At 37.0% G+C, this 25931-nt stretch overlaps 4 protein-coding genes across 4 annotated transcripts; 2 read left to right on the plus strand and 2 right to left on the minus strand.

Annotated features, from left to right (window-relative positions):
* Window positions 1-1259: 1259 nt before the first annotated feature.
* LOC132162008 (GDSL esterase/lipase At5g03810-like) lies at window positions 1260-3592 on the plus strand. Its single transcript, XM_059572251.1, has 5 exons — window positions 1260-1570; window positions 1667-1797; window positions 1871-2104; window positions 2659-2914; window positions 3145-3592. Exons 1-5 carry the CDS (start codon window positions 1261-1263, stop codon window positions 3336-3338), a joined length of 1125 nt encoding a protein of 374 aa, XP_059428234.1. The 5' UTR covers window position 1260; the 3' UTR covers window positions 3339-3592.
* Window positions 2837-16157, minus strand: LOC132162007 (E3 ubiquitin-protein ligase UPL7). The gene is made up of 15 exons (XM_059572250.1): window positions 16056-16157; window positions 15712-15834; window positions 14952-15192; window positions 14144-14736; window positions 12318-13283; window positions 11896-12230; window positions 10279-10557; window positions 9930-10182; window positions 8517-8687; window positions 8343-8435; window positions 8153-8260; window positions 5036-5152; window positions 4113-4202; window positions 3862-3958; window positions 2837-2928 (listed from the first exon to the last, which is right to left on the minus strand). The coding sequence occupies exons 1-14, from the start codon at window positions 16077-16079 to the stop codon at window positions 3875-3877; spliced, it is 3477 nt and encodes a 1158-aa protein (XP_059428233.1). The 5' UTR covers window positions 16080-16157; the 3' UTR covers window positions 2837-2928; window positions 3862-3874.
* A 1259-nt stretch (window positions 16158-17416) lies between these two features.
* LOC132192198 (pentatricopeptide repeat-containing protein At5g03800) lies at window positions 17417-20285 on the plus strand. The gene has a single exon (XM_059607462.1). It carries the CDS (start codon window positions 17444-17446, stop codon window positions 20138-20140), a length of 2697 nt encoding a protein of 898 aa, XP_059463445.1. The 5' UTR covers window positions 17417-17443; the 3' UTR covers window positions 20141-20285.
* Window positions 20286-20844: 559 nt separating this feature from the next.
* On the minus strand, window positions 20845-25564 carry LOC132191694 (beta-galactosidase 15). The gene is made up of 18 exons (XM_059606786.1): window positions 25403-25564; window positions 25151-25246; window positions 24945-25057; window positions 24740-24806; window positions 24556-24648; window positions 24312-24455; window positions 23739-23827; window positions 23509-23614; window positions 23283-23370; window positions 23054-23172; window positions 22807-22968; window positions 22494-22705; window positions 22305-22408; window positions 22094-22203; window positions 21721-21993; window positions 21413-21624; window positions 21053-21329; window positions 20845-20949 (listed from the first exon to the last, which is right to left on the minus strand). The coding sequence occupies exons 1-18, from the start codon at window positions 25562-25564 to the stop codon at window positions 20845-20847; spliced, it is 2532 nt and encodes an 843-aa protein (XP_059462769.1).
* Window positions 25565-25931: the final 367 nt, after the last annotated feature.

The following is a 25931-nucleotide window of genomic DNA, read 5'->3' on the forward strand; positions in this document are numbered from 1 at the left end:
CACCCCTTCTAACTCCCACGTAATTTGCGAAACTTTTAATTTGTGTAATGTTCTCCAAATTACTATTGGAGTTGCAATTTGTGTAGAAAATGACAAAGATACCTATGATAAAATTAAAATTAAAAATAAAAATAAAAATAAAAAATTATTTTTGCTGAATGTTTTTTAAAAACAAAAATTACTAGTAGTAATTTTGTATATTTCTTTGAAGGGAGACATTGTAGCCTTGTTTGGAGGAGCATTACACAAATTGAAAGCTTGGAGAGAAGTGAACATTACAAATAAATTGGTGGCCAAAGGGGGTAAATGTACTTTTCAGCTTTCCCAATAAACATATGACTGGAACAACTGACACAATGCAACAATTGGGCAAGAGGAATAAGGAAAATGGCGGACAATTTGGTCCAGTTAGGGTTGGGTTAGCAAGCTGTGGGCATTAGGGCTTGGAAGGACACCAATACCGTATACAATCCACCAGAAGGTCTATTTACTCCATGGCAGTTACATAAAGATTGTTGGTTGCTACAAGAGGTAATGCTGCAGTAAATGATTGTCTGAAAAGGGTTAGGTTTGTCATAAATGATTCTTGCCTGCTAGTTAGTCAAGTTCATGGAAAGATCGAGTGCATGTATGGTTTAGCGGTGTAATGATTTTAAAATGTAGTTAATAAAAATATAATTTTTAAAAACGCAATTAAGTATTTGGAGAAATCGCGGGTTGCCCTTAAAAAACGTGCATTTCAAAAAACGCATCTCATTGCCAGGCCGAAAGCAGATCCGTATCACATAACAAACATTCTATTTTGGCCACGCAACACATTCACAACGAGACAGGTTAATATAGATTGCTGATTGGCATTTTGTACATTTTAAGAAAGATTAACGCTAATTTGATAATGTATTTGCATGAGAAAGGAAAGGCAGTTTGGAGAAGGCACGCCACTAGTGGTGTTATTATGCATTACGTGGGTTGCTGCTACTGAAATAACTGATCACCTTTTGCTTAAGATTTCTTCAAGGCATTTAAATCCTTCGTCACCACCTAACAAACTCGATAACCATTACAAAATAATGACCCTTTTGATGAAAAACACCTAATATATAGAGAGGACAAAAATCATAAGCTCTGTGAGGTGCCAAACGTGCCTCATTGAGTGGAAATAAACAGCTTTATTGGAAACTGACAGTTAATGTCACTCTGACCAAAACTCACAGGAATTCGCCTTCTTAAATTCTCCTCCACCTGCCTCCTCTTTACTTCATGTACTCTCTCTCTCTCTATCTCTCTCTCGTTTTCTTTTTCTTTCTCTCATTGTTGGAACAAGGGAAAGAAATGGGGTTTTCAGGTAGTCTCTTGGGTTCAGTTCTTGTTGTACTGGTTTTCTCAGTGGTTCATGGGGATCCTCTTGTCCCTGCATTATGCATATTTGGGGACTCTGTTGTTGATACTGGAAACAATAACAACCTATATACACTGGTGAAGGCGAATTTTCCTCCTTATGGCAGAGACTTTGTTACTCACAGACCCACCGGAAGATTCTGCAATGGAAAGCTTGCCACAGATTTCACTGGTCAGATTTCTAAAGAGCTTATATCTTCTCTTCTTTTTCTTCTTCTTCTTCACTGATGAACTTACTTGTTTGCTTGCTTGACTTTTGATATGCCAGCTGAGTTCCTCGGGTTCACCTCATATCCACCTGCGTACCTAAGCCAAGAAGCCAGAGGAAAGAAGCTCTTGACTGGAGCCAACTTTGCCTCAGCTGCTTCTGGTTATTATGACAGAACAGCAGAGTTATATGTAAACATTTAGATCACAACTCTCTCTCTGTGTTGCTGCAGACTTATGACTTGTTTCTTTTTTGGTTTTGTAGCATGCAATTTCATTGACACAGCAGTTGAACTATTACAAGGAGTATCAAGCAAAAGTTGTGAATATGGTGGGAAGAGACAAAGCTAATACCATATTCTCTGGTGCAATCCACCTCGTGAGTGCAGGGAACAGTGATTTCATTCAGAACTACTATGTGAATCCCGTCCTCAACGGAGCCTACTCGCCTGCTCAATTCTCAGACATCCTCATAAGATCATACTCTGCTTTCATTCAGGTCCCTTCACTCTCTATACTATATTTTATTGATATTGCTTGTTTGCTGAATATACAAGCATATTGGGTAAGGAACAAAGGCATTTGGCAGTGATGGGTGGTGTAGTAGATTTTGGGTTGGATATATAGTTGATATTGACCTCCCCATTCACTCTACCCCCACCCTTCTTCTCAGAGAGAATCTAACAGAAGAAGAACAAATGTTGAAGGAAAATTGGTAAATTACAGTATCACGCGTCTTTCAATGACATTATATACTTTCCATAAGTTGTTTTTGGAGGCTGTGAATTTCAGGGGTTCATGTTTCTCAATTTTGGTACATATAAATGGATGCCACTGTACTAATGAACAAAAAAAATCTTTTTTTTTTTTTTTTGATTTAACTTGTATCATACAAGACATCAGTTTAAAAAATACAGAACTTGATCCCACAAGATAAATCTTGAATTTACATAGAAGCTTAAATAAATTTGACATGGAAGAGAAACCAATAGCAATTCTTCTTAGTTTCTACAACACAAATTCTTGGTTTGAACATGAGCAGTATTATGACAGAATCTGCATGGACTGGGAGCAAGGAGGATTGGTGTCACAGGCCTAGCGCCAACTGGGTGTTTGCCTGCAGCCATCACACTGTTTGGCCATGGAAGCAACGAGTGCGTTGCAAGACTGAACCAAGACGCAATTTCGTTCAACAATAAGCTCAACAGCACATCTCAAAGTTTGCAGAATAAACTTCCTGGTCTCAAACTTGTGGTCTTTGATATTTACCAGCCTCTGTTAGATATGATCGCAAAGCCGGCTGAGAATGGTAATACATCAACTCTGAAAAAAAGTAGATAGTTAATGTGCCACATAAAATATCTACACTCGCTTGTGAAATAGACAGAAGTTTCTTTAACGTCCATTAAGTTCTATGCAGATTTCATGTGATTTAGAATTCTCAAATATCAATTTCTTAAATTGCCTTGCTTGGTTACTCACTCACTCTCTCTCCCTCTGTAAAGAAAACTAGTACTGATTTTTTGACTTGGGTCACAGGGTTTTTTGAGTCAAGAAAAGCTTGCTGCGGAACAGGTACACTAGAAACCTCCCTGCTTTGCAATGCCGAGTCTCCAGGGACATGCAACAATGCTACAGGATATGTGTTTTGGGATGGATTCCATCCCTCTGAAGCCGCTAATCAGGTCTTGGCTGGTGATCTACTTTCACAGGGAATCTCCCTCATCTCTTGAAGCTATTCCTATTGCGATTAGAACAGTCCACTACTACTGAACTCTTGTCATCTTATATGCATTATATGTAGTTGTTATGAGAAATATGTAGGTATTCTCGTGGTTTTAGTTTGAGAGTTTGGCTTCCTAGAGGTGTGAGGCATGTAAAACTCCTCAAGCCATAGATGCAGCAAGGTTCACTTGATGCTTTGTCCTTGAGTGGAAAATTTTATGTGTTAATCCTCAAATGAATAAGATGACTATGGTTGGATTTTTGAGCATGTCATCTAACATTTAGACAGGCTAGTATGTTCAAAAGAAACATGCCATGGAAATCCCCGAATCTATTTAATGCAAGCTGTGGCATATAAGCACTCCAAAAATACAGAAATATGCACAAAGTTGAATGAAATTTTTATTATTAGCATTTATAACATAATTCCTCCACATTAATGAAAAAAGATTACACTATTCCATAAATAAAGATCAATGGCAATCAAATCCAGTTAGTTTCATTAAATAACTAGAAGCAAAAAAAGATCACCGGAAGTAGATCCCTAGGAAAGTTCAAATCCTGCATTTGAACTGATTGCGTAGAGAAGTTTTGCTCTTAAAGTGCTTGAACGTTTGTATGTTGGAAGCTGTAAGCATCAAAGAAAGAAAGAAATCATGTACATGATGTAGAGGCTGGACAAGAGATAAAAGTGAAGGCCAAAAAATTTGTGTTGTTGGTTTAGTGCTTTGAAATGTATGTCAACAAATTAAATTGTGCAGCTTTGGCCTTAATAATATTACCTTGAGAGTATTGTAGCAGGTCGAAGCTGATGGAAGCCGGTCCACATCCTGGCCTCCAATTGTTGCCCAAAGAGGGACATCGCATGCAACCTATATGAGATCATATACCATACTCAGTTGTTTATCAGTTAGATCAAGATGGTTTTCCTTCCTCATTCTTTTAATTGTTCTTTCTTAGTCTCCACTAAGGGTTCTCTTTTAGTTATTTATTTAGCGGGAAAAGGGGACGCAGGGGGGGGTGGTTAAAAAGGAAATGCAAGGGAAACAAAAAGTAGTTGATCGGTTTAAAACCAACAGTTTTCCTAAACCATAATAGCTGTCTACAAAGGCAGCTGGACAGAACATTGATCAACAACTCAAAGTCTTCAAACCTGTGGGTAGGTGATTTACAGACAAAATAACTGGAGGACAGCTGTTGGGTAGGTACCCCATTCAAAACTACAGTTAATTTCGTCATACAAAATATGCCAGTTCTCCATTCTACAAAAAATTGGGATCAGAATCGAACCCACCCCTTGTTTGCTACGGTTGTTTCTGTCTGGTAGTTAGATTTAAAATAGGGAAATTACAGATGGATTTATTATGCTGTATGACAAAGCTTTTTATTCCTTCCAGTCAGATTATGATTGAGGTTTAAATCTATAGACAACTTTTGGATTACACTTGCTGTCATATGCAATCTATAGTTGAAGCCTTCATGATGAAGCAAGAACAATACTTTTTTTTTTTAAAGTAATTCAATAAAGCAAGATCAATACTCTATTAAAAGCCAGCTAAGAGAGTGGGAAAATGGGTGTAGAGAGTGGAAGTGTGTGTAGCATTACTCATATCCGTTGCAGATACCAAAAAAGAATAGGATGAACTATTTATCTAGAAAAGAAATTTATAAATTATATGCACAAGATGTAAGATCGATAGCATACCTTATGGATAGTAAATGTTGGCTGCAAGTGTTTGAACCCAAGTAGTGGAGCTCGAGAACAACTAGTCACAAATTTAAGAAGCAAACAGCGTTCCTTTGGTTCAAATTCTCTAATAACCTGAGACACAATAATCAGGAGAACCTCAAGGGAAACACAAAAGATTGTAGAAATCCTCAATCAAGGTAGAAATCCTTAAGACAAGTATACAAAAAAAGGGTCAAATTTGACACAGGGTGAAGGAATTCAAATGACTGGGGATAACAGAACACGAGAATCAGCATGGAGGTGATGTAGAAACCAGAAATTTAGAGAGAAGGCGAGAGCAAGATATGAGCAAATCTGGATTTCAAAAAGAAAACTATCTGAAATCCTATAATTGGAACATAACATGAAAACATGCAGACAAGAACTAGTTACGCATTATTACAAGTTCTACAGAAAAAAGAATGCTCAAGTTTTGAAATACAGGCAAAAGATAAATTTGGCATTTGCAATTAAATTTACACTATCAAAACAAAGAGGATTAATATATATGTTAGTTGGTGTGCATAAGCTATATTGGATACTCCAGGAAAAAAATCAAAAACTTAGAACAGATCCAAGGCCAGGGCTTTTTTCTTAAAAATCAAAAATGCAAGTCACACAAGCTCCTTTGCTATTTTACTGAACATTCAGATTTGTAACTGTCTTCCTCGGGGGCCGATAAAGAAACGACATCTCTTCTTTTTTGTTTATTGGCAAGTTATCTATGTACTTGGTGGGACTTTAACACATGACCTAACCCTTCACCACATTCTTGCAGGGAGAGAATTGATTTTAGAGCTAGAGAGTAGAGAGTCTTTTCCATGAAAAGTCTAGAATTCTTATGGTTTCTTAACTAGCCAAATTTTCAGAAATGGTGATATATGTAATCCAATTAAGTTATTCCAACTAGGAGCAAAATCATCATCTGCCCTGAAAGATCAATTTGTAATCAAACTGTTGAGCGAGAAAGACATAAGACTGCTAAAATAATAAGGTGGTGTTTGGCAAAAGTGTTCAGCCAGCCTATATACTGTAGATTATCGGTATAAGTGCATTTTAATAAAATAACCCTCATAAACCTGATGTACAATTACCCTAATAGCCTTTACTTTTTTTTTTCTGACAAATTCTAGCGCTTTGATTTCTCTCCAGCTCCCTAGCTCATTTTCTTTCCTCAGCAAACTGACCCAAATCTACTTTTGTGAGCCCTTCTCACCCCCCACCCCCAAACTTGCATCCTCTCTCTGTGTCAAAAATATAAGTACGCAAAAGAAACCCAGAGGGGCGAGGGAGAAGAGGGCGGAGGGTTTGAGTTGAAGACGAGGAGGAGGTGCCACGTGTGGAGGAGCAGGAGTGGGACGAGGAACCGCAGAGGGCTGGAGATTGAGCTGAGCCCTTGAGCCGTAGAGGATGATGGCGGCGCGGTCATAGGCGCAAGCGGCGTCCTCGGCGGTGGTGAAAGTGCCGAGCCACTTGCGTGTACGCTTGCGTGGCTCTCGGATCTCGGCTACCCATTTGCCCCAACTCCGCTGCCAGACTCCACCGTACCTGAACTTGCTGTTGTCGGGGCCTCCTTTGCCCTTGCATTTCCTACTGCTTGAGCAGTTATCGGCGGTGGCGATGGTGGCGGCCGCGTCGGTGTCTGTGATCTTGTTTGTGATGGAAGAGAAGGAAGGGATGGGTGGGTGGGTGTCTTGGGGAGGGTGATGAGTGTCGTCCAAATGGACTGGGCTGATAGTATGGGATTTTCTGTAGAAAAAATTTAATAACTAAGGGGGCAATATGGTAAAAAAGTGACAAATTTTAAGGATGAAAAATCTGATGCAACTGGTCAACTGGTCAATAATGAACAGTATCTAGGCCCATGGCCTTTGCCAAACAGAGCCTAAATGCAAATAAACTTAATCTATATGTTCATGAATAACCAGAATTGCCACAATTAAATTCTATCAAGAAAATCTGAATAACCTAAGCATGGTAATGTCTCTGAAAACGCTTATGTTTTCAAAACTAAAAACACACTTTTCTCAATTCCATTAACAAACAACTCAAAACATAAAACACTTTTTAGAAAACTTTTTTTTTTTTTGATAACGGGAAACCTTGACAAGGCAGAGCCCTTCGGACCCACCCCTGCAAAGTAAACCTTGGACCCGTGCACCGCACCCTCAGAAGTTTTCCTATACAGATCAGGGTAAATCGCTGGCTTTTGCACCAGAGGGTGTGGCCCCAAGGAGGAGTTTGCACCTAGCAAGTATCGAACTTGGGATCTATGGGGTGATATTCCCTAAGACCATAGGCCTCAACCACTAGGCCAACCTTGGGGGTTTTTAATACCTTCTTATAAGAATAATTTGATAAAATATGTACTTAATTTTTGCAGGGGTAGGAGTTAACTTATTACTTTAATTAAAAAATAATAAAAATGGTCGTGTGCCACCCTCAATAGAGGAGACGAGTGGTTGTGTGGTCACCTCTATCCTAGTCAAAGGTGACCACTCTTTTTCTTTTTTTTTTTTTTTAAAAAAAAAACATTTATATATGTTTTAGTGTGTTTGCTTATTAGTATTTGTTTCTTTGAAAAAAAAAATTTCTTAAGTGGACCCCACTATAAAACATTTCTCAAAACAAGCATCTTTGTGGAAGTTGAAATTCAACTTTGCATCCTCATCTCATAATAATGCTTTAAATGCATCCTCCATCATCTTCTAAACACTTTAGAGTTAGCCCACTAACTCTTCCTAGTAGTCATCCAATACAACAATTGAAATTACTATGCATTGACTCCCTCTCTCTCTCTCATTCTATCAACAATTGAGAGAGAAAATAAGCACTTAGAAACCAACAAAAGAGGATAAAATCTAATTGTTAACACCCGTTGAGTCCCTTAATTTCTCTAATGAGCAAAAGGAATAAAACTATATAAGATCCTAATTTTGTCGTGTTCCTTAAAAATGACCATTTGCTCACAGAAATGAGGGGATTGAAAAGCCAAGATTAGGTGTATGTGAAAGATCATATGAGAGCTGGGATACTAATTCAAACTGGGATATAATAAAACGAACTCATTCAACTTCCACTCTGTATTCATACCTCCCAAAAGATTTTAACTGTTCGGCTCCCCTCAGAGAAACCACCAGTGTATCGTGTGTTATGTTTTAAATCATCAACGTCTATATCGTGGTTTCCACCTGAAAGCAGCTGCACAAAGTAATATGCAGGATCAGCATTTGACCAATAAAATGAACTTCTAGTATTTAATGGACATGTAGAGGAACAATACCTGATTGAATTCACTTGCATTAAATAACTTCAACCAAGATGGTGATATAAGATCAGTTAACCCTCTATCGAATGCATTTGAAAAGGGAAATATCTGCAGATCAACAATAAAACAAGGAAAATTAATATTCAAGAAGATATTTTTCCATCTAATAATACAGTAACTATTACCGACCTGGCGGTTAAGTTTATAATCTGCAATTTCATGAACATACTGCATCTTGTTCTCATCTGTCACAGACACATCCTTGCCACCAGGTTTCAGCTCAATAACATGCCGTTTGCCAAATGATTCTTCGGTAACTGTGAAATCTAGGGAGAGTTCCTTGACATCACCATCATGATGCTGCAGTAATAAAACACATAAAACATCTAATTGGAAAATGCATGTATACAACTTAAAACATGTAAGAAATTCACAATAAAACATCTAATTGGAAAATGAGACACTGCCCATACTTTAAAGTGGGCTTGACCAAGCAATCAATAATGCCTTACTGCAAATGGTTCAGGTCATGATGCAAGAGAATCATAATAGTTTGATGTGCAACCCACGTAGATGACATGGCACTTTTAAAAGTGAACATTCAAGACCTAATATGTTCACACACTGGTTTCAAAGCATGTAGAAAAAGCGGCTTGTAAAAGAACATTGGAAGAGCATTGCCCCACCCCTTTTCCCTCCCTCCCCACCCTTTCCAGCATTTCCCAATTCTCCTCTCTTTTGACCTATTTTCTCTTCTCGTCACTTGTCTTATCTCCCCTTCACCTCTCTTCTACTTCTCTATATCATCTATTCTAGTAATTGAACTCTTAGTGTCCTTTCCAGTCCTTTTATATTCTTTCTCCACTCATTTCTTTTCCTCCTCTCGTTCTTTTTCACCATATCAGAACTAAAATTTTATATAATAATAAATTCACAACACCTGGTCCTAAAGTTGGGTGTAATGTACGCTTAAAGAATGTTCATATAGATAGGGAAGGAGCTAGCTAAATTAAGTAAACATGTTGAATCCTTCAAATAAAAAGAAGATAAAGGAGAACAAAATGATTCTTGTCTCAGTAATTTGAACTGCAAAACGCCATGTTTCCTGTCAAAGTTAAAGTTAATTTACAATGTAATCTTTGCTTCTTCCATCTCTTCTAGCACAGCTAAGAACACACACATAAACTGATCCATGCCATCACTGGTCATGTAGCTATGAATAAATGCTTCCTCAATGGGTTGTCCTGAAAACTTTAACACTTCCAATATCAATTGCCTTAGCTACTTATCCATCTACCTCAGCATGTTACATCTTTCCAAATCTTGTTAATTCTAGGTTCCTAGCAATTAGCAACATAAAGCATAGCAGCTTCATTATCCTATGAATACATTTCCTGCACCTTTTTAAAAATGCAAATGAAGCACAAGGCTCAGTGGTATATTTCCACCTTAGCCAACATGTGCCAATTCTTTAGAGTAGCATGCTTATACCAATTATTTGTCGATGTTTCTGCAAGGATTCAACAAAGAGGAACAGAACACTCATATGAAAGTATTTTACACTTCTACATAAAATAGTAAGTATAGTCAAACGGATTTTACCTTCACATACATGAGATTCCTGTATAGCTCCGGATCAAGGGTTGATAATTCATCAAGAAAGCTATATCGGCCCAACAGCTTTTGTACAAAAACATGTGAAAACGAGTAATCTAGTAAAATTCCTTCATAAAGAGCTTTACCGACAATTCTCCCAAGGAACTCAATCATTTGGATACCATTCTCTATATATCTTGCAGATGGATTAGGAATTAGAAGTCTGTCTGAAGTTGAGGTTTGGGAGAACAGACCATACCTAGGACAAAGGAAAAGGTAAGCATTCAAGCAACTTTGGGAAAAGCAGATAACTATGTGACAAAGCCAATGATATATGCATCGTGTCATAACTTACTCAGGGGAAAAGGCTGCTTTTGATATATCAGTTAAGAACTCCTTAGATAATCCACCATAGTCCAGACCAGCCTCTGGAAGGCCACATTCACTCACAAATGATACATGGATTGATGACCTCAACCTTGGCCCAAGGGAATTTAATTGTTGAAATCCATCTTCAACAATGCGACCCCGACGAACTACTATCTCAATCGATCGTGAACCTGGTCCAGCAACTTCACCAGCCATTTTTCGGGAGGCTTTATCCATTTTGATGAACTCTCTAAACATTTCAACTCTGCCAAGATGGAAAGCATGTCAAGTAACACCTTTTGTTATGAAAAAGAAAAAAGAAAGAAAAAAAGAGAGACTAATATTCTTTTGATTTGTGCTTGAGGTTTCAAAGGTCATTTGCCTGTAAAAGAAATCATGATTTTAAGGCTTGGTAGATGGGTGATAAAGTGGGTAGCTAGCCAATCTGAATATATATATATAAGCAAAGAAATATCATTAAAAAAAGTGCAAGGCGCCCATAAGCATACAAGAAGTATACAGAGGACACCAAAACAGAAAGAACAAAAAACAAAGAAAACACCCACAAAAACCCAAACGACAGAAGAAGCACCAAAAGCCCAACAACAGACACCCAAAACCCTGGGCTACATTACAACACAGAAAGAGCTCTCTTTCCTTTTCCCCGGCTAGAAACAACTCCCCTAGCATCAAAGTTGATCAAGCACTCTAAATTCTTAAGCTCCCTGCTCCCTTTAGTCTTGGAAGCAGATTCAATCTGAATATATAAAAATATGTACACACGTTTGTACATACATATACATGCGCCCACATGCTTGTACTCTCATGCACACCTGTAAACCCACCCACCAAGCTCATGCAACCCCAATCCCATGCCCACATCCATACTCATGTGCTTGGATGCTCGCATTTGCATGCTCATCCATAAGTCCACCCATGCCCATGCACCCCCAACACTCACACATGTATCTACATCCATGTCATGCATGCTCACACCCACCCATCTGAGATTAGAAGATGATGATACCTCCCCAGGTGTACAGACCTAGACACACAAAAGCCACTTGCGCATATGCTCACACAAACAGAAAATTCTTTGTTGCAATGTCCACCACTAGCTTTGCCAGCCAATTACAAAGCGTCCAAAAGCAGGATTTCAAGTTTAGATATTATACTTTTCAAGACATCCAAAGAGAGAACTGGTTTGTCAAAAGCATTGAAACATTAGGATTCAAAACCTCATCGAAAATAAGACGTTATTAGATGAAGTACAACTGTAAAAATGCCTTCAAATGGTGGATTTCGAGTTGTAGTAATTTTTTGTTGAATGCATTAGGGACTCCATGTCCAGCAACACAATGGCTGATTCCAAGAGATTCAGATGGTCTTTTTCTCTGCAAACTAAAGATTCAGTGGATCTTTTCTCCAAGAGCATGTAATAATGAAGAGAACAGAAAAAATGCATAATCTGCAGCAACCCTCATGTGAACATATTGAGGGCCGCATGAATTTCTAAGAGTTGAAAATGAATAGGATGGTCCAGAAACATACAGAAATATAGCTGTCAAATCTGCAGAATTATGAGTCCTAGTTATGTTCCTACCTTTCTTCAAAAGGAAACACATGTGGAGTAGTAGTGATAACAGATTCAACACTTGGTATGGTCAAAGCATCATCTGCTCGTAAGTTAGCTGACAAAATTTCATGAGTTCTGGCGGCTACTGAAATTGGGGGCCGGTTTTTTTGAGCAGGTGAAAGCCACAGAACACGGGGGCAAAACTGGTGCCTGCAATCCCTTTCATACATTAAGTGCAAGCATCTGATTGCAGAATCCATAAGGGGTCTATTCTGCTGGCCAATACTATGAGACAGGCCGTTATACACAAGTGTATTGAGCATTGATGCGATTCTTCGTTGCTGCTCCAGCGTGAATGGAACCTAGCTCATGTTATAAAATGCTAAAATTAGTATCACTCAAAACTTCAAGAAATCCAACCAAAAAAAAAAAAAAAAAAAAACATTTACCTGTTTTTCGTAGAACTCGATGTCGTCGAGAATTATCAGCAGGTGAGAGTAGGTGGAACAGAAAAGGTGAAGTAGGCATGTCATATCTTTTGAAATACCTTGTGGACCACACCTTACATGTTCTATATCCCACACATCACAAGAGTCCTCATCAACCTGGCTAGTTCCAGGATGACCATCAGTCAAATCAACGCCAGCTTGTGACTTACCAGTAACTTTATTTAGTACATTGACCCACTTATTAACACCATCTTTATTGGCCCCTTTTTGCTTTTTCACAAAAGCCCCATCTTTTTCTTTTTTTGAATTCTTACTAATGCAAAGATGATTATTTTCAGCAACATGACCATTTCCAGGAAAAATGATACCTTCCAATGCTCCCCATAGATTGACGAGAAATCCGGGAGTAAAAGATAGCATGTTTAGAACAGGCAATGAACCAAGCGTGGGATTCAAGACTGAAAATATTCTAAGCATGTAAGAGTAGAAGTATGCAATATCAAGCAGTTCAAACTTCCCCAAGCGTTCTATATTGTTTGGTGACGTGGTTTCAGCACCATGAGTATATGAATCTGTTTCCATAATTGCCAAAAGATTTGTGAGATGCCACTGCTGACAAACAGGCCTTAGCAGATCTATGTATGGCATCTTTAAGGACCCATGCATTGTCTCGGTCTCACACAAACTTCTATCACTTTGGACATCTTGCTTCTCCTTCCTCACCCATCCTACATTCTCAATCCAACCCAGTAAGTTTTCTGCAAGAGTGATAACAACATGGACGTATGATGCACAGTCTAAACCTTGATTAAATGAGCCAAGATCCACAGAATCATTCCCAACCGCCGTTACTAGGCATACAATGTTTGCAAGAGCCCAACCAACTGACGGAATGATCTCGGAAGAATAATGAATCTCTGACAGATTCATCTCTGACATCTCTGTTAAAATTTTCTCTTTCAAGATCTGCCATTGCCTGCCATAATTTATCAGTCCCCACATGTTTGAATCATATTACAATCTAAGAAGATATATCAAAGAGAAAATGGGAATCTTATTCACTTGAGGAGAAATTGAAGAATAAACTCTTATACCCCGAATTATAAAATTGATGTTACTGCAATATAATTTTTCTTTTTTTGATGTCGGGGAACCTCTTCAAGGCAGGGCCCTTCGAACCCACCACTGCAGAGTAAACCCCGGTACCGTGTACTGCAATATAATTATAAGAAATATGTTGACAGAAGCAACTTAATACAAAGCACATATTTCTGAATGCACATTTAATTACTTAATGTACTAAACAACCCAAATGAGGCATTGAAGCACTTGGACATCAGTAGGCTAAGAATTTTCCAAAAATCAATGTAACACATAAAGCAGCCAACAAAAACCTCAGGTTAAGGCAATGGTTTCGTCTTAAAACATCACCTAGTAAAATAACAAATTTTTAAGACAACTAAATACCTAGTTTTTAAGGCACCTCTTTCACGGAAGAGTTTAAGAATTTCACTTGCAAATGGTAGCTCATCTTTTATGGAACTTTCTTGTCTTAGATAACGAAACTATCAAATAGCTTGTTTAAGGAACCAAAAATGTCATTTTAAACTAGTTTCGATTTTGATAGGAGTGCTAGAAGCTAACTCAATTCCTACGATTATAAGTAACCTCAGTAATGCATCTATGAACATTGACTCGGCTACAGATTACTTGGCAGCAATGACTTAAATAATATGCATGTAGCAGAAATAGTATACGAAATTTAGGAAATACATAACATAGTAATCATCATAGAGAATTTTTTGTCCAGATCTAGTAAGCCTTACCAGTACAGTTTGGAAGCATGGAGACAAAATACACTTGTGCTTTAGAGCGGGTATAAGAACAGCTGGCAGACGTTGAACAAGCCAAGGAATTGTAAGCAGAAACACACAGTACTGCTCAGCAGCATTACGCACGCCCAACATGCCAGGGCCACTTACATCAAAGTTTGTCACACGAAAAGGGTGTAAAGCTAAAGTTATTGCACTTGCAGCAATCAAAAATTTATCATCTGTCTGGACACTGCTGTTTATTTGTGAAGAAAAAGAAACATCCAATGTATTAATGTATCTTCTAATAGACATGTAAATTCTACTTTTACTACTCCCCATAAACCACACTAAATCCCTCACTGCTATATCTGCATCCTGACCATTAGCATCCGTAATGCATTTCCATCCTTTCACATCAGTAAGGAAAACAACAAGACGCATCCCTAAGGAGGTAAGAATGACAATATCTCGACCCCCTGCATGAGATTTATTAAACTCTGCAAGAATAAAAACGCAGAGAGAAATAAGCTTCCGTGCTTGAAAAAACCATATTCTTCTCTCTTCAGGGGTGCCAGTTGCCAGGGAGCAAAAGTTCTTATTTGAATCTGGACCATAGAACCATAAAGTTAGTACCTCATTCAATATCAAATCGAAACATTAAAAGAAACTAATAAAGTAAATGACAAGGAACAAGGGACATAAAACAGGTGCTTAAAGAATTCAGGCGCATCAAAATCAAAGATAAAGCAGATCAATGAAGTAAAGTATCTGAAACATAGACAATAAATCCAGTATATGAAAATTCAAGAAATTGGCATACCAGTTGAGTTCAAGCTTTCCAATAGAATTCTAAAGCATTTTTGCATACAGGCTATATCTCTGATTTGGATCTTCTTATGCCAGACTGACAAACATGCAGTAAAGAAAAGAAAAGGTCTCAAAACAACATTTGCAATCCATGTTCCTGAAATCCCACCAGCATTATGATTCACCAAGGTCTCCCATTCGTCTTGAAGCTGCAAAGCAACCATCTTCGCAACCTTGTAGCGTCTCCAGACTCTCTACATATACAAGAAACCAGATTCTCTTTTCAACTATACATCCGCTTGATATCTGAGGGATACATGAAGGGAATATGCTAAAATTTGACATACTAAATTTTCCAAAAATGGGGACCTCAAGACCGAATCCGGGGTCCTTTTAGTTGCCCCCACAAAATCTTTTGATGGTTCCATTTTCATTTTGCATACTTTCTATGAACAATCCAACTTTGAGAACGTCCAATTCATGGGATACACAATAATCAAAACCAACATCATAAAAAAATTAAAGCGGGGTTTCATGAATCCGTAGAAACAAGTTACCCATCCATTACAGTGGTGGCTGCAATTTTTCTGCAGACCCCTCAAAGATAACGGACTTGCACATTCAATACTACACAAGTTTTGATAAGGGGCAATCAAATAAACGTAACAGTAGACGTATAACCAACTTTCTACACGCTTTTAACGGGACAGCGACTTGTGGAGTACTCAACTTCCTTCCTAAACAATGAATAATTAGGGTACATAGAAATGAACCTGAATAAAGAGAGCAGCTGCACTAGCTCGCCTAGCATAGTTGCGGAGCTCTCTTTCCTGAGCTACCTTCTCACGAAGAGCATCCCTCGTAATTTCCTTCGCGCTTGCTCCTCTTAATGATACCTGATCAACACCCATTATTAATCAACACCAACAAAGATCCCAAAATGATTTAAATCCCAAATAATTCGATATGCGATCCAAATTTTGTTACTTTCCACTCTGTTTCTACAGTTTCTCAAAGGAGCAAGCATGTTAGGCAATTAATCATGATGGGTTTTGATAAAATAATCATTATTTCAGGGAGAGAGAGAGAGAGAGAGAGAGAGAGAGAAAGAGGGTACCTGATGCTTGCGAGGATCGTCCATGGAACTCAGTGGATCATCCGTACAAAGGGTTTGGATCGCATTGGGCCTTCTCGTCGAAGACAAGGAGTGATTTTTTTGTTTTTGTTTTATTTTCTCTGAGACGTGCCAAAACAATATGATTATGTTTTATACATTCCCTCTTTCCATACGCGCACATATAGCGAGTTTTAACCACACTTTGTATTTCCCTTAATTTTGCTCATAATTAATTGTCGACTTTTTTTTTTCTACCCTTGAAAATATAATAATTTTAAACTTTATAGAAAATTATATGAATGTGCTGGTTCTAAATAGTAGGATTTTGAAAGATATGGTTAGCATATACTACACACATCATCCATTGTATTTAATAACATTTCAATTAAGATTAATGTTATTTTTTACATCCATGTTTCATACATGTTTTGATATGGCATGTTTTAAATAATTTTTTTTTTAAGTTGTTAACAAGAAAAATCGCTTAAAACATATCATATCAATTTGTATAAAATGAGTTTGATAAATGAATATGAAGAGTAGCATTACTTTTTGGCTAAATTAATCAAAAGATAATTGTTATTTTTCACGCTACAATCAAGCCACAATCATACTATTTTAACCTGATCGGACCTGAATTAGTGGCTTTTGGATTATATTTTGTTAAAAAATAAAAATCAAAGGATGGTGATTATGGATGTTGATTTGATAGTTGATCAATGATTTAAATTTTGAGCTATAAGAAGAGTGTTGTTAAAGGTAAATTTTGATAATTAATTTGATGGGAGCTAAATTTTAAAACAGTCCTACCGTCTATTTGTAGGGTTGTTAGAAGACCTTGATAAATAATACAGGGTCACTAGACAGTCTTATAATCTTATTGGCCAATGTAGGGTCTTAGATTGTCTTAGCGGCCACAATAAGGCTATTAGATGGCATGGACAGATGCAGAGTTTAGTATGAATAGAGGCCAATAGGCGCACAAAAAAAATTTATTTATTTTTACCTTAAATTTTTTGTTTTCTTTGTGTTGGGGGGCTATGGTCTACACCGGCCACCTCATTTCCATCAGTGCTAGATGGTCTTGATGGTCACCACCGCTATAGGCCAAGCGGCCACCATGTCATCCTCCTTTTTTTTTTATTTTTGGGTTTGTTCTTAATTTTTAAAAATTTTCATGTGTTTAATCAAAACATGATATAATTCCCATTAACTCTCTATGGTTGCAATATTTATATAAAAAAAAAAAAATCAATATTTGTATTGTTGCATAGGAATTAGGAAGTTGCAAGGCACATGGCACACAACATCTGTCCGAAGTAGCTTCTCCTACATACATACTAGTTGCCTCCCCATGTCTACAGTTTGAGGGTCTTCCAGTAGAGACTATGGCAGCTGTTCTCTCTTCCTCTCCGCCCCGCCACCTCTTCTTTCACTTCCCCTCTATGCCCAAAACCCCTCTACAACCAACGCCTCCGCCACCATTCCTTTCTCTTTCTCTCTTCAAACGCAAACCTTACTACCAGCTCCACTTTTCCGCTTACTCTGCCCAATCCCTCTCGTCCCCACAATTCCTTTTCGCCTCAGAGTCTAACTACACTCACTCTTCTTCTTCTTCTTCCCCAAACGGTGAAGAAAAGTTTTTTATTGACGGCTTATTCGATTTGCTTCGCCTCTCGGCTCGCTACGGCGATTCCCAGCTGGCCAAGGCTGTGCACTCGCGCATTCTCAAGCTCGAGGAACACACCCGTCTGGGTAATGCGCTTATTGCGGCTTACCTCAAGCTGGGTTTGGTCTCTGACGCTTATAGTGTTCTCGTTGGCCTTTCGTGCCCCAATGTGGTGTCTTATACGGCTTTGATTTCGGGGTTTTCGAAGTCGAGTCGAGAAGACGAGGCGGTGGAGATTTTCTTTCGGATGAGGGAGTCAGGTATTGAGCCTAATGAGTATAGCTTTGTTGCAATTTTGACTGCTTGCATTCGTCGTTCGGAGTTGCAGTTGGGTTTACAGGTTCATGCTATGGTGACCAAAGTTGGGTATTTGGATTCTGTGTTTGTTTCGAATGCGTTAATGGGGTTGTACGGTAAGTGTGGGTGTTTGGATTTTGTGCTTAAGTTGTTTGGTGAAATGCCTCATAGGGATACTACGTCGTGGAATACTGTTATATCGAGTGTGGTAAAGGAGTGTATGTACGATAAAGCATTCAAGTTGTTTGGTGATATGAAGGGAAATGACGGGTTTACAGGTGATAATTTTACGCTTTCGATCCTTTTGACTGCTTGCAGTGACAGTGCTTCTTTCATGAAAGGCCAAGAAGTTCATGCCCATGCGATCAAGATGGGGTTGGAGGCCAATTTGAGTGTTAGCAATGCGCTGATTGGGTTCTACACAGAGTGTGGGAGTGTAAAGGATGTGGCAGCTTTGTTTGAGATGATGCCCATAAGAGACATTATTACTTGGACGGAAATGATTACAGCATATATGGATTTTGGCTTGGTGGAGTTGGCTGAGGAGATATTTGATGATATGCCAGAGAGGAATTATTTTTCTTATAATGCACTTTTGGCAGGATTATGTCGAAATGGCAAAGGCTCTAAGGCACTGGAATTATTTGTAAGCATGGTAAAGGACGGGGTACAGTTAACAGAATTCACTTTGACAAGTGTTCTTAATGCTTGTGGATTACTCATGGATTGTAAAACTAGTGAGCAAATTCATGCGTTCATTCTCAAGATTGGTTTTGGGTCAAATGCTTGTATTGAAGCAGCGCTGCTTGATATGTGTACAAGGTGTGGGAGGATGACAGATGCCAAAAAGATGTTCAGTAGGTGGCCATTTGACGAGGACAGCTCTATGATTCGGACATCGATGATATGTGGTTATGCTCGAAATGGGCAGCCAGATGAGGCAATTTCTCTCTTCAACATCAGTCAATCAGAAGGAACAATGGTTGTGGATGAAATTGCATCGACTTCAGTACTTGGTCTCTGTGGAATTGTTGGATGTCAAGACATGGGGAAGCAAATACACTGCCATGCTCTAAAATCCGGCTTTCTATCTGATTTAAGGGTAGGAAATGCCATAGTGAGCATGTATTATAAGTGTTGGAACATGGATGATGCAATTAAGATATTCAACAATATGCCCACACACGATACAGTTTCTTGGAATGGTTTGCTTGCTGGCTATCTTCTACACAGACAGGGTGATGAGGCCTTGGCTATCTGGTCAAAGATGAAGAAGATGGGCATAAAACCAGACAAAGTTACCTTTGTTTTGATAATTTCAGCTTACAGAACCACTAGCTCCAATTTAGTTGATGATTGTCGTATTTTGTTTCTCTCAATGAAAAACATTTACAAAATTGAGCCCACTTCAGACCATTATGCATCCTTTGTTGGTGTTTTGGGTTATTGGGGTCTCCTGGAAGAAGCAGAGGAAATGATCAGTAAGATGCCTTTCGAGCCCAATGCCCCTGTTTGGCGAGCTTTGCTTGATAGTTGTAGAATCCATTCGAATACAACCATAGGAAAACGGGTTGCGAAGCGTATACTTGCTGTGGAGCCAAATGATCCATCTACCTACATACTTGTATCGAATCTGTATTCTGCCTCTGGGAGATGGCATTGCTCTGAAATGGTTAGGGAGGATATGAGAGAAAGGGGTTTCCAGAAACATCCAGGTCGAAGTTGGATAATTTGTCAGAACAAGATACATTCTTTCTATGCCAGAGATAAATCCCATCCCCAAGTGAAAGACATCTATAGCGGATTAGAAATACTAATCTTAGAATGTCTAAAAGCTGGATATGTGCCAGACACAAGCTTTGTTCTTCATGAAGTGGAGGAGCATCAGAAGAAGGATTTCTTGTTCTATCACAGTGCAAAACTAGCAGCAACTTACGGGCTTCTGATGACCAGGCCAGGAAAACCCATTCGGATCCTGAAGAACATCATTCTTTGTGGGGACTGCCACACATTCTTGAAGTATGTTTCGATCATTACCAAGAGAGAGATTCTTTTAAGAGATTCTTCAGGGTTTCATTGCTTTTCTAGAGGCCATTGCTCATGCAAAGACTACTGGTGACCCCCCTTATCTTGTATCTTCCAGCCTATTAACCTTCATTCTTATGGTTGAGAAGTTCCAAGCAATTGGAATATAATTGTATATAGATGTGTAATTTTGCATAGGAGAAATTCATTACAAATATTTGAGTAAATAACTTGCAATTATTGTTGATCGATATTTCAGGATCATTTATGTCAAATCAAATAATTTTTCATGTGATTCAGTGATTGTCACTGAATACCTGTAGTTAGCAATACTTGAAAATGATCTTGTGAATAACAAAGAAGTCGAGAATTGTCTGTGATATCAAACAGATCAAAGTTGGACCTTCATGCTTGTGGGTTTTGGATAAATGGGTGTAAGATTACATGGCAGCTCACATTTTGTGAAAATAAGTGCCACGTGGTCATCCATATTTTAGTTTCGGATGTGATAAGTGCCATGTAGACTGCAAATGTGCGGATCCAATGTATCAAAATAGAATGGGTTAAAAATGAAAGATTGTAGCCAGTTATAAATTAGAAATAGGGAAATTTTATTAATTTCTTATCCAAATAACCAGCCAATAACTTATTGGGAAGAAACTCTCTAAAGAGAGCCAAATAACCTAAACATAAACTAGTTTTTCCTAAAAGATAATTTCAAAGAAAACCAAATCACCTAAACATAAACTACAAAATAAAAATAAAAATAAATAATAACCTAAACATAAACTAGTTTCCCTAACAGATAATTTCAATGGCTAGTTTATTGGTCTCTTTGCAACCAGTAGGTCCAAGGTAGCTTTCCGAGACATCGATGGAACACCTTTCTTTGCCGATACAGGCCTGTAATTTATGGGAAAAAAAAAAAAATCGATCAATCCTAAGAGTATTGGCAATCAAAAAGAGAAACTTGGTTGACAGAATAAAGATATATATGATTGATTACCTTTTGGATGGCCGACAAAGCACTAGGAGACTCACACTTGCCAGCACCGAAAGACCCACAAGCACCTTTGGGTGAACCAAAGCTAGCAAATCTAATTTGGGAGATAACATTTCCTCCTTGGCATGCCAATTCCAAGGTGTTTCCTTCATAAGCATTTGCACAAGCTGAACCGACAGTGACTGTCTGAAACTTAACATTCCAAGGGTTTCCTCCAAACTCCTCAAACACAACCAATGTGTTGTCATCACCGTTGAGAAAATCTCGAGGCACATGGTACCTGAAATTTTCCGAAATTTAGCAAAATGTTGAAGCATGCACTAGCATAAACAAAAGCATGAAATGAATAAGAAAATTGACTACCATCGTTGAGAAGGCTTCCCACAATTAGTCATGCATTTGCCATTAGAGTATTCTCCACGATAGTCACACGTTGGAGAACACCCATCTTCACTTGCAAGGTAACTCGGCCAATACCTCCCAATGCTGTGGCCATTCACCCATGCATGTCCTTTCCCCAACCCCATCAAATCCACCGCAACTGGATCACTCCCCGTCGGCGCCTTGAAGGTTGTCTAAAACCAGAGAAACATGTTGGATTTAGATTGTGTCGTGTCTGGAAACAGGACATAGAACATAAGTCCAAGCAATATTAATGAATGATAAAGTACCTTGTACCAAACAAACATCTTGTTTGTTGGGAGATTATCTCCAAACCACCTCCAACGATGTGAGTGGAGAGGATCATGGAGTTGTTGTCGTTCACCGCGCAATCCAATCTTGTACGTCCATTTGTTGAAAGCCAATTCCTTGGTTACTTCCTGCATGATATACTTCTCGTCACCCAATTTTTGGGCAAGGTCATCATCAATTCTCTCTCTCCCGACAATATTAACCGGACCAGAAATTCCAGTTTGCACCAAATCAAAGTTTGGACCATAATGCTACAAAATATTGAACAAAGAAAATGTTAGCTTTACGAAAAGAGAAGATTGTTAATTATTGTTATTATAACTTTTGCATGAAATATTAATTCACACTTACAGCCAATCCAACAGTGACACTAAGCAAAACTATTTCATTCCTCCCAACGTTCAATTTGATTTTACTCTCAAAAGTGAAGTTGTATTTTCCATTTTGAGCATGTTGAGATCCTGAGATATACAGAATTAGTGAATTAAGTTGGATGAAAGAAAAGGTTAACGAAAACCAATTGATCAAAATCATGAATTAGAGAAATTTATATGAAAATTACCAACATGTCTTCCATTGACGAATGCATGAATTATATGTCCACCAGTTTTCACTTGAAGAGTCGTATCTTTGCCCAAAATTGGGTCAGTGTTCTTGACATTGAAACTAATTAAACACAAATACATTAAAACAAGTTTAAAAAATAATTAATTAACTTAAAAAAAAAAAAAAACCATATACAATTAATTACCTGGTGATATACCAAAGGTAATCACTGGTATCGTTTGTGACAGACTTTTGCTCTAGGAGTTGTTCAACAGTCATTAGACTATCTTCAATGAGGCCATTTTTATTGCTGTGCTCAAAGCCCTCATCTCTCCATTGCCATTTCAACCCGAAAGGTTCTTCAAGATCATCTGCAGCATTTTCCTTCTTCACCATTACTGATGTTTGGCTGTTAACCTGAAAAAAGTTGAACAAAATGATGAACAAATTGTAAAAATTGAAAGATTTTTATTCTGCAAAAAAGAAAAAAAGGGCACCATTGTTGCAGAATCATTCACCTTAGCAGTGTTGTAGACTTCAGTAAAGCAATCAGGAAGGATGGTGACAGACCAAGCTGGCACAGTGTAAATGGTGTTCTCGAAGTTGATTGTTGCATCTTCTTCTGCATTTCCATTTCCAAAGAAACAGCTTGATTTTCCATCATAACTGTAAATTGTGGCCTGTGTACAAATATATTCAGCATTATTGTTAATTTTCTAAAATATATTAGAAAAAAGAAAGTAAATAAAAAATAAAAAAACTCACTGTGGTCTTATTCCCATATTCAATACTTCTCACAGAACCATGAGTTAGAACCTTCTCCATCGATTTTAGAAGCAAATGAAGTTGCTTTAGATGTCCCCACTTTGGTTGGTTCAAATTACCTAAACATATCATAAGGTTAAAGAAATAATAATAATAATTAAAAATTAAAAATTAAAAATAAAACCCCGTTTTATCAAAAAAGAAAAAGTGTTGTTTTTTTTTCTCTTACCATATTCATCTAATGGTGCATCGTAATCATATGATGTGGTAATGTATGGACCCCCTGATGTACGGCCGAAATTAGTACCACCATGGTACTAGAAAAATGGAAAACCCCACATTAGTATGAAATTATTAGTAAACTAAATACTTAAACTTGTTAAATTGAAACTAGACCTGTTAAAATGGAAACCGAGCCAAACTCTAGCAGACTCATATTAGTAAAAAGTGCATACCATATAATAGTTCTGAAAAGTTCCACCATATTGAAAAAATCGAGCAACAGCATAAGCAAGGTCTTCAGTGGTTCTGTGTGGATCTTGCAAACCCCAACCCTTGAACCTAATTAAGGTCATATAATTTTATTAAATACCTAATATATAAAGTAAAATGCAGGCTACAATATAGAATTTTTTTTTAAAAAAAATAAAATAAATAAACAAACAAACAAAAAACCAATATATACCAGCCAGTCCAATTCTCGGTCCACATTTTAGGACTACTGGGATTGTTAGGGGTGAATTGATCACAATACCATCCATTGCAAGTATTAATCTGTACAAAAAAAAAAAAAAAGAATTAATACATTTTAAAAAATAAATATTTAAAAAAAAAAAGAAAAAAAAAAGAAGACACAACAAAAAAAATAGTGAATTTTTGACTTGTCTACGGTAAGACACTTTTTACCCCATCACTAATTAGTGACATGGCAAATAATACCATGTCAATAAAAACATTATTGACAATAATTAGCAACATGTCAAAATTTTCACTTTGGTAAATTGAAATTCAATTTAAAATTTTAAAAAATATGTTTAAATTAAATTTATTACTGACGTGGTGTATATTGCCATGTCACTATTTATTGAGTCATTCTGACACGCCAACAAATTTTTGATGTGTGAAAATTACACATCATAATTTTTTGACTTATGACATGTCAAAATGACACCCGACACGGCAAAAACGGCTAGTCAATAAATCATGCTTTTTTTTCTTTTCTTTTTTTTTGGTAGTGAGAAGGGGCAATATTATATACCATTGGGGATGGAGCATCCGATTGTTGACACATAACCCAGGGACCACCAGTTTGGTAAGATTGAGCCAAATTAGCACACCATTGAACGTATTCTTTTCCATCATTTCCATACGACCCAATAACATTCCCGTATTCATTTTCAATCTTTTGAACATGCGAAGAAAATAAGAAAAAATTAATTAAAATAGGTAAAAGAAAAAATTAAGAAGATAAAAAAAAAACTTAATTGTAATTGATCACAAACCTGAGAAATAATAATAGGCCCGCCTTGTGAAGCAAAGAGTTTCTCATGTTTCATCATGTCCACAATCACCGTCGTAAAATTTGACATCTCGTTCTAATATATTAATTTGAGACGAATAATTAAATTATTCTAATTATTAGAGAATTTAATTTAATTATAAGTATCAAAATTTAAAATTAATTACCATAAACACATCATTTTTTGTCCTGAACTTGATGCCTGGAATGTTGTGCAACCACACTGGAAACCCTCTGGTAAGAATTTTTATTTTTTATTTTTTAAAAAAATGAAATTAAGAGGAGATAAATAAATAAATAAAATAAAATAAAAAATAACAGAAATTAAAGGTAAAAAAAATTGACATATTTAAAGTTAATAAGATTAATTACCCATAATTCCATTCTGCACACACGTATGGCCCAATCCTAAGAACGGCATAAAGCCCTTCATCTTGTATGGTTTTGAGAAATCTTATAAGGTCAAGATTTCCTGAAAAGTCATACTAAAAAATAGAAAAATAAAAACATGATTTTTATTTATAAAACCAAATAATTGGAAATTAAAATTTAAGGAAAAAAAGAAAAAAGAGAAAAACCTGACGACGTTGAGCTTCATGGGCATTCCAAAAAACGTAAGTCTCAATTGTGTTTAAACCACCCTCTTTTGCTTGTTTAATCAAGGATGGCCACATCTATAAGCAAAATATAAATAAATATTAGAAAAAGAAATGGAAAATAGAAGTCCGAAATTATAAAATAATTAAAATATAGTACGTATTTTAATACAAGTAAAAGCAAACAATATTATGAAAAATAATACATTAATTAATTAAAAAAAGAAAACATACTCCAGGAGTGCTACGGGGATAATGAATTGAACCAGAGAGTAGAATTCTCCTTTCTCCATCAATGGTAATTGCTCTTCCATCATGTGAAACATTAAGGGCAAATAAAGGCAAAGTGAATAAAAAGAAAGCAGAGATCAATAAGAAAATGGAGGAGGACGCCATGATTACAGATGATCAAGTAACAATGGGATCACGAAAAAGAAATGAAAATAGCTAGAATTAATGATCATGAATTATTTATAGAAGAGTTGAAGTAATTGAATTGGATTAAGATTAGGGAATTATAGTTAATCTAAAACAAGTTACTGATCATTGTAATCCATATAAAATGAGATATCTTTCAAAATGATTATTGGATAAAATTAACCCATAATCCGTTTGATTAATGTCCATCTAGATTAATGAGATAAAAGAACAGATTGCGATAAAGAATACCTCTCTTAATTATTAATGAGATAAAAGTAAATAAATGATATATAGTTAAAAATATTCAAATATACAGTTGTTTTAGGTTATAATTCTGACAAAT

The sequence above is a fragment of the Corylus avellana genome, chromosome ca9 (genome assembly GCF_901000735.1).
Source record: "Corylus avellana chromosome ca9, CavTom2PMs-1.0".
Taxonomy (NCBI): domain Eukaryota; kingdom Viridiplantae; phylum Streptophyta; class Magnoliopsida; order Fagales; family Betulaceae; genus Corylus; species Corylus avellana.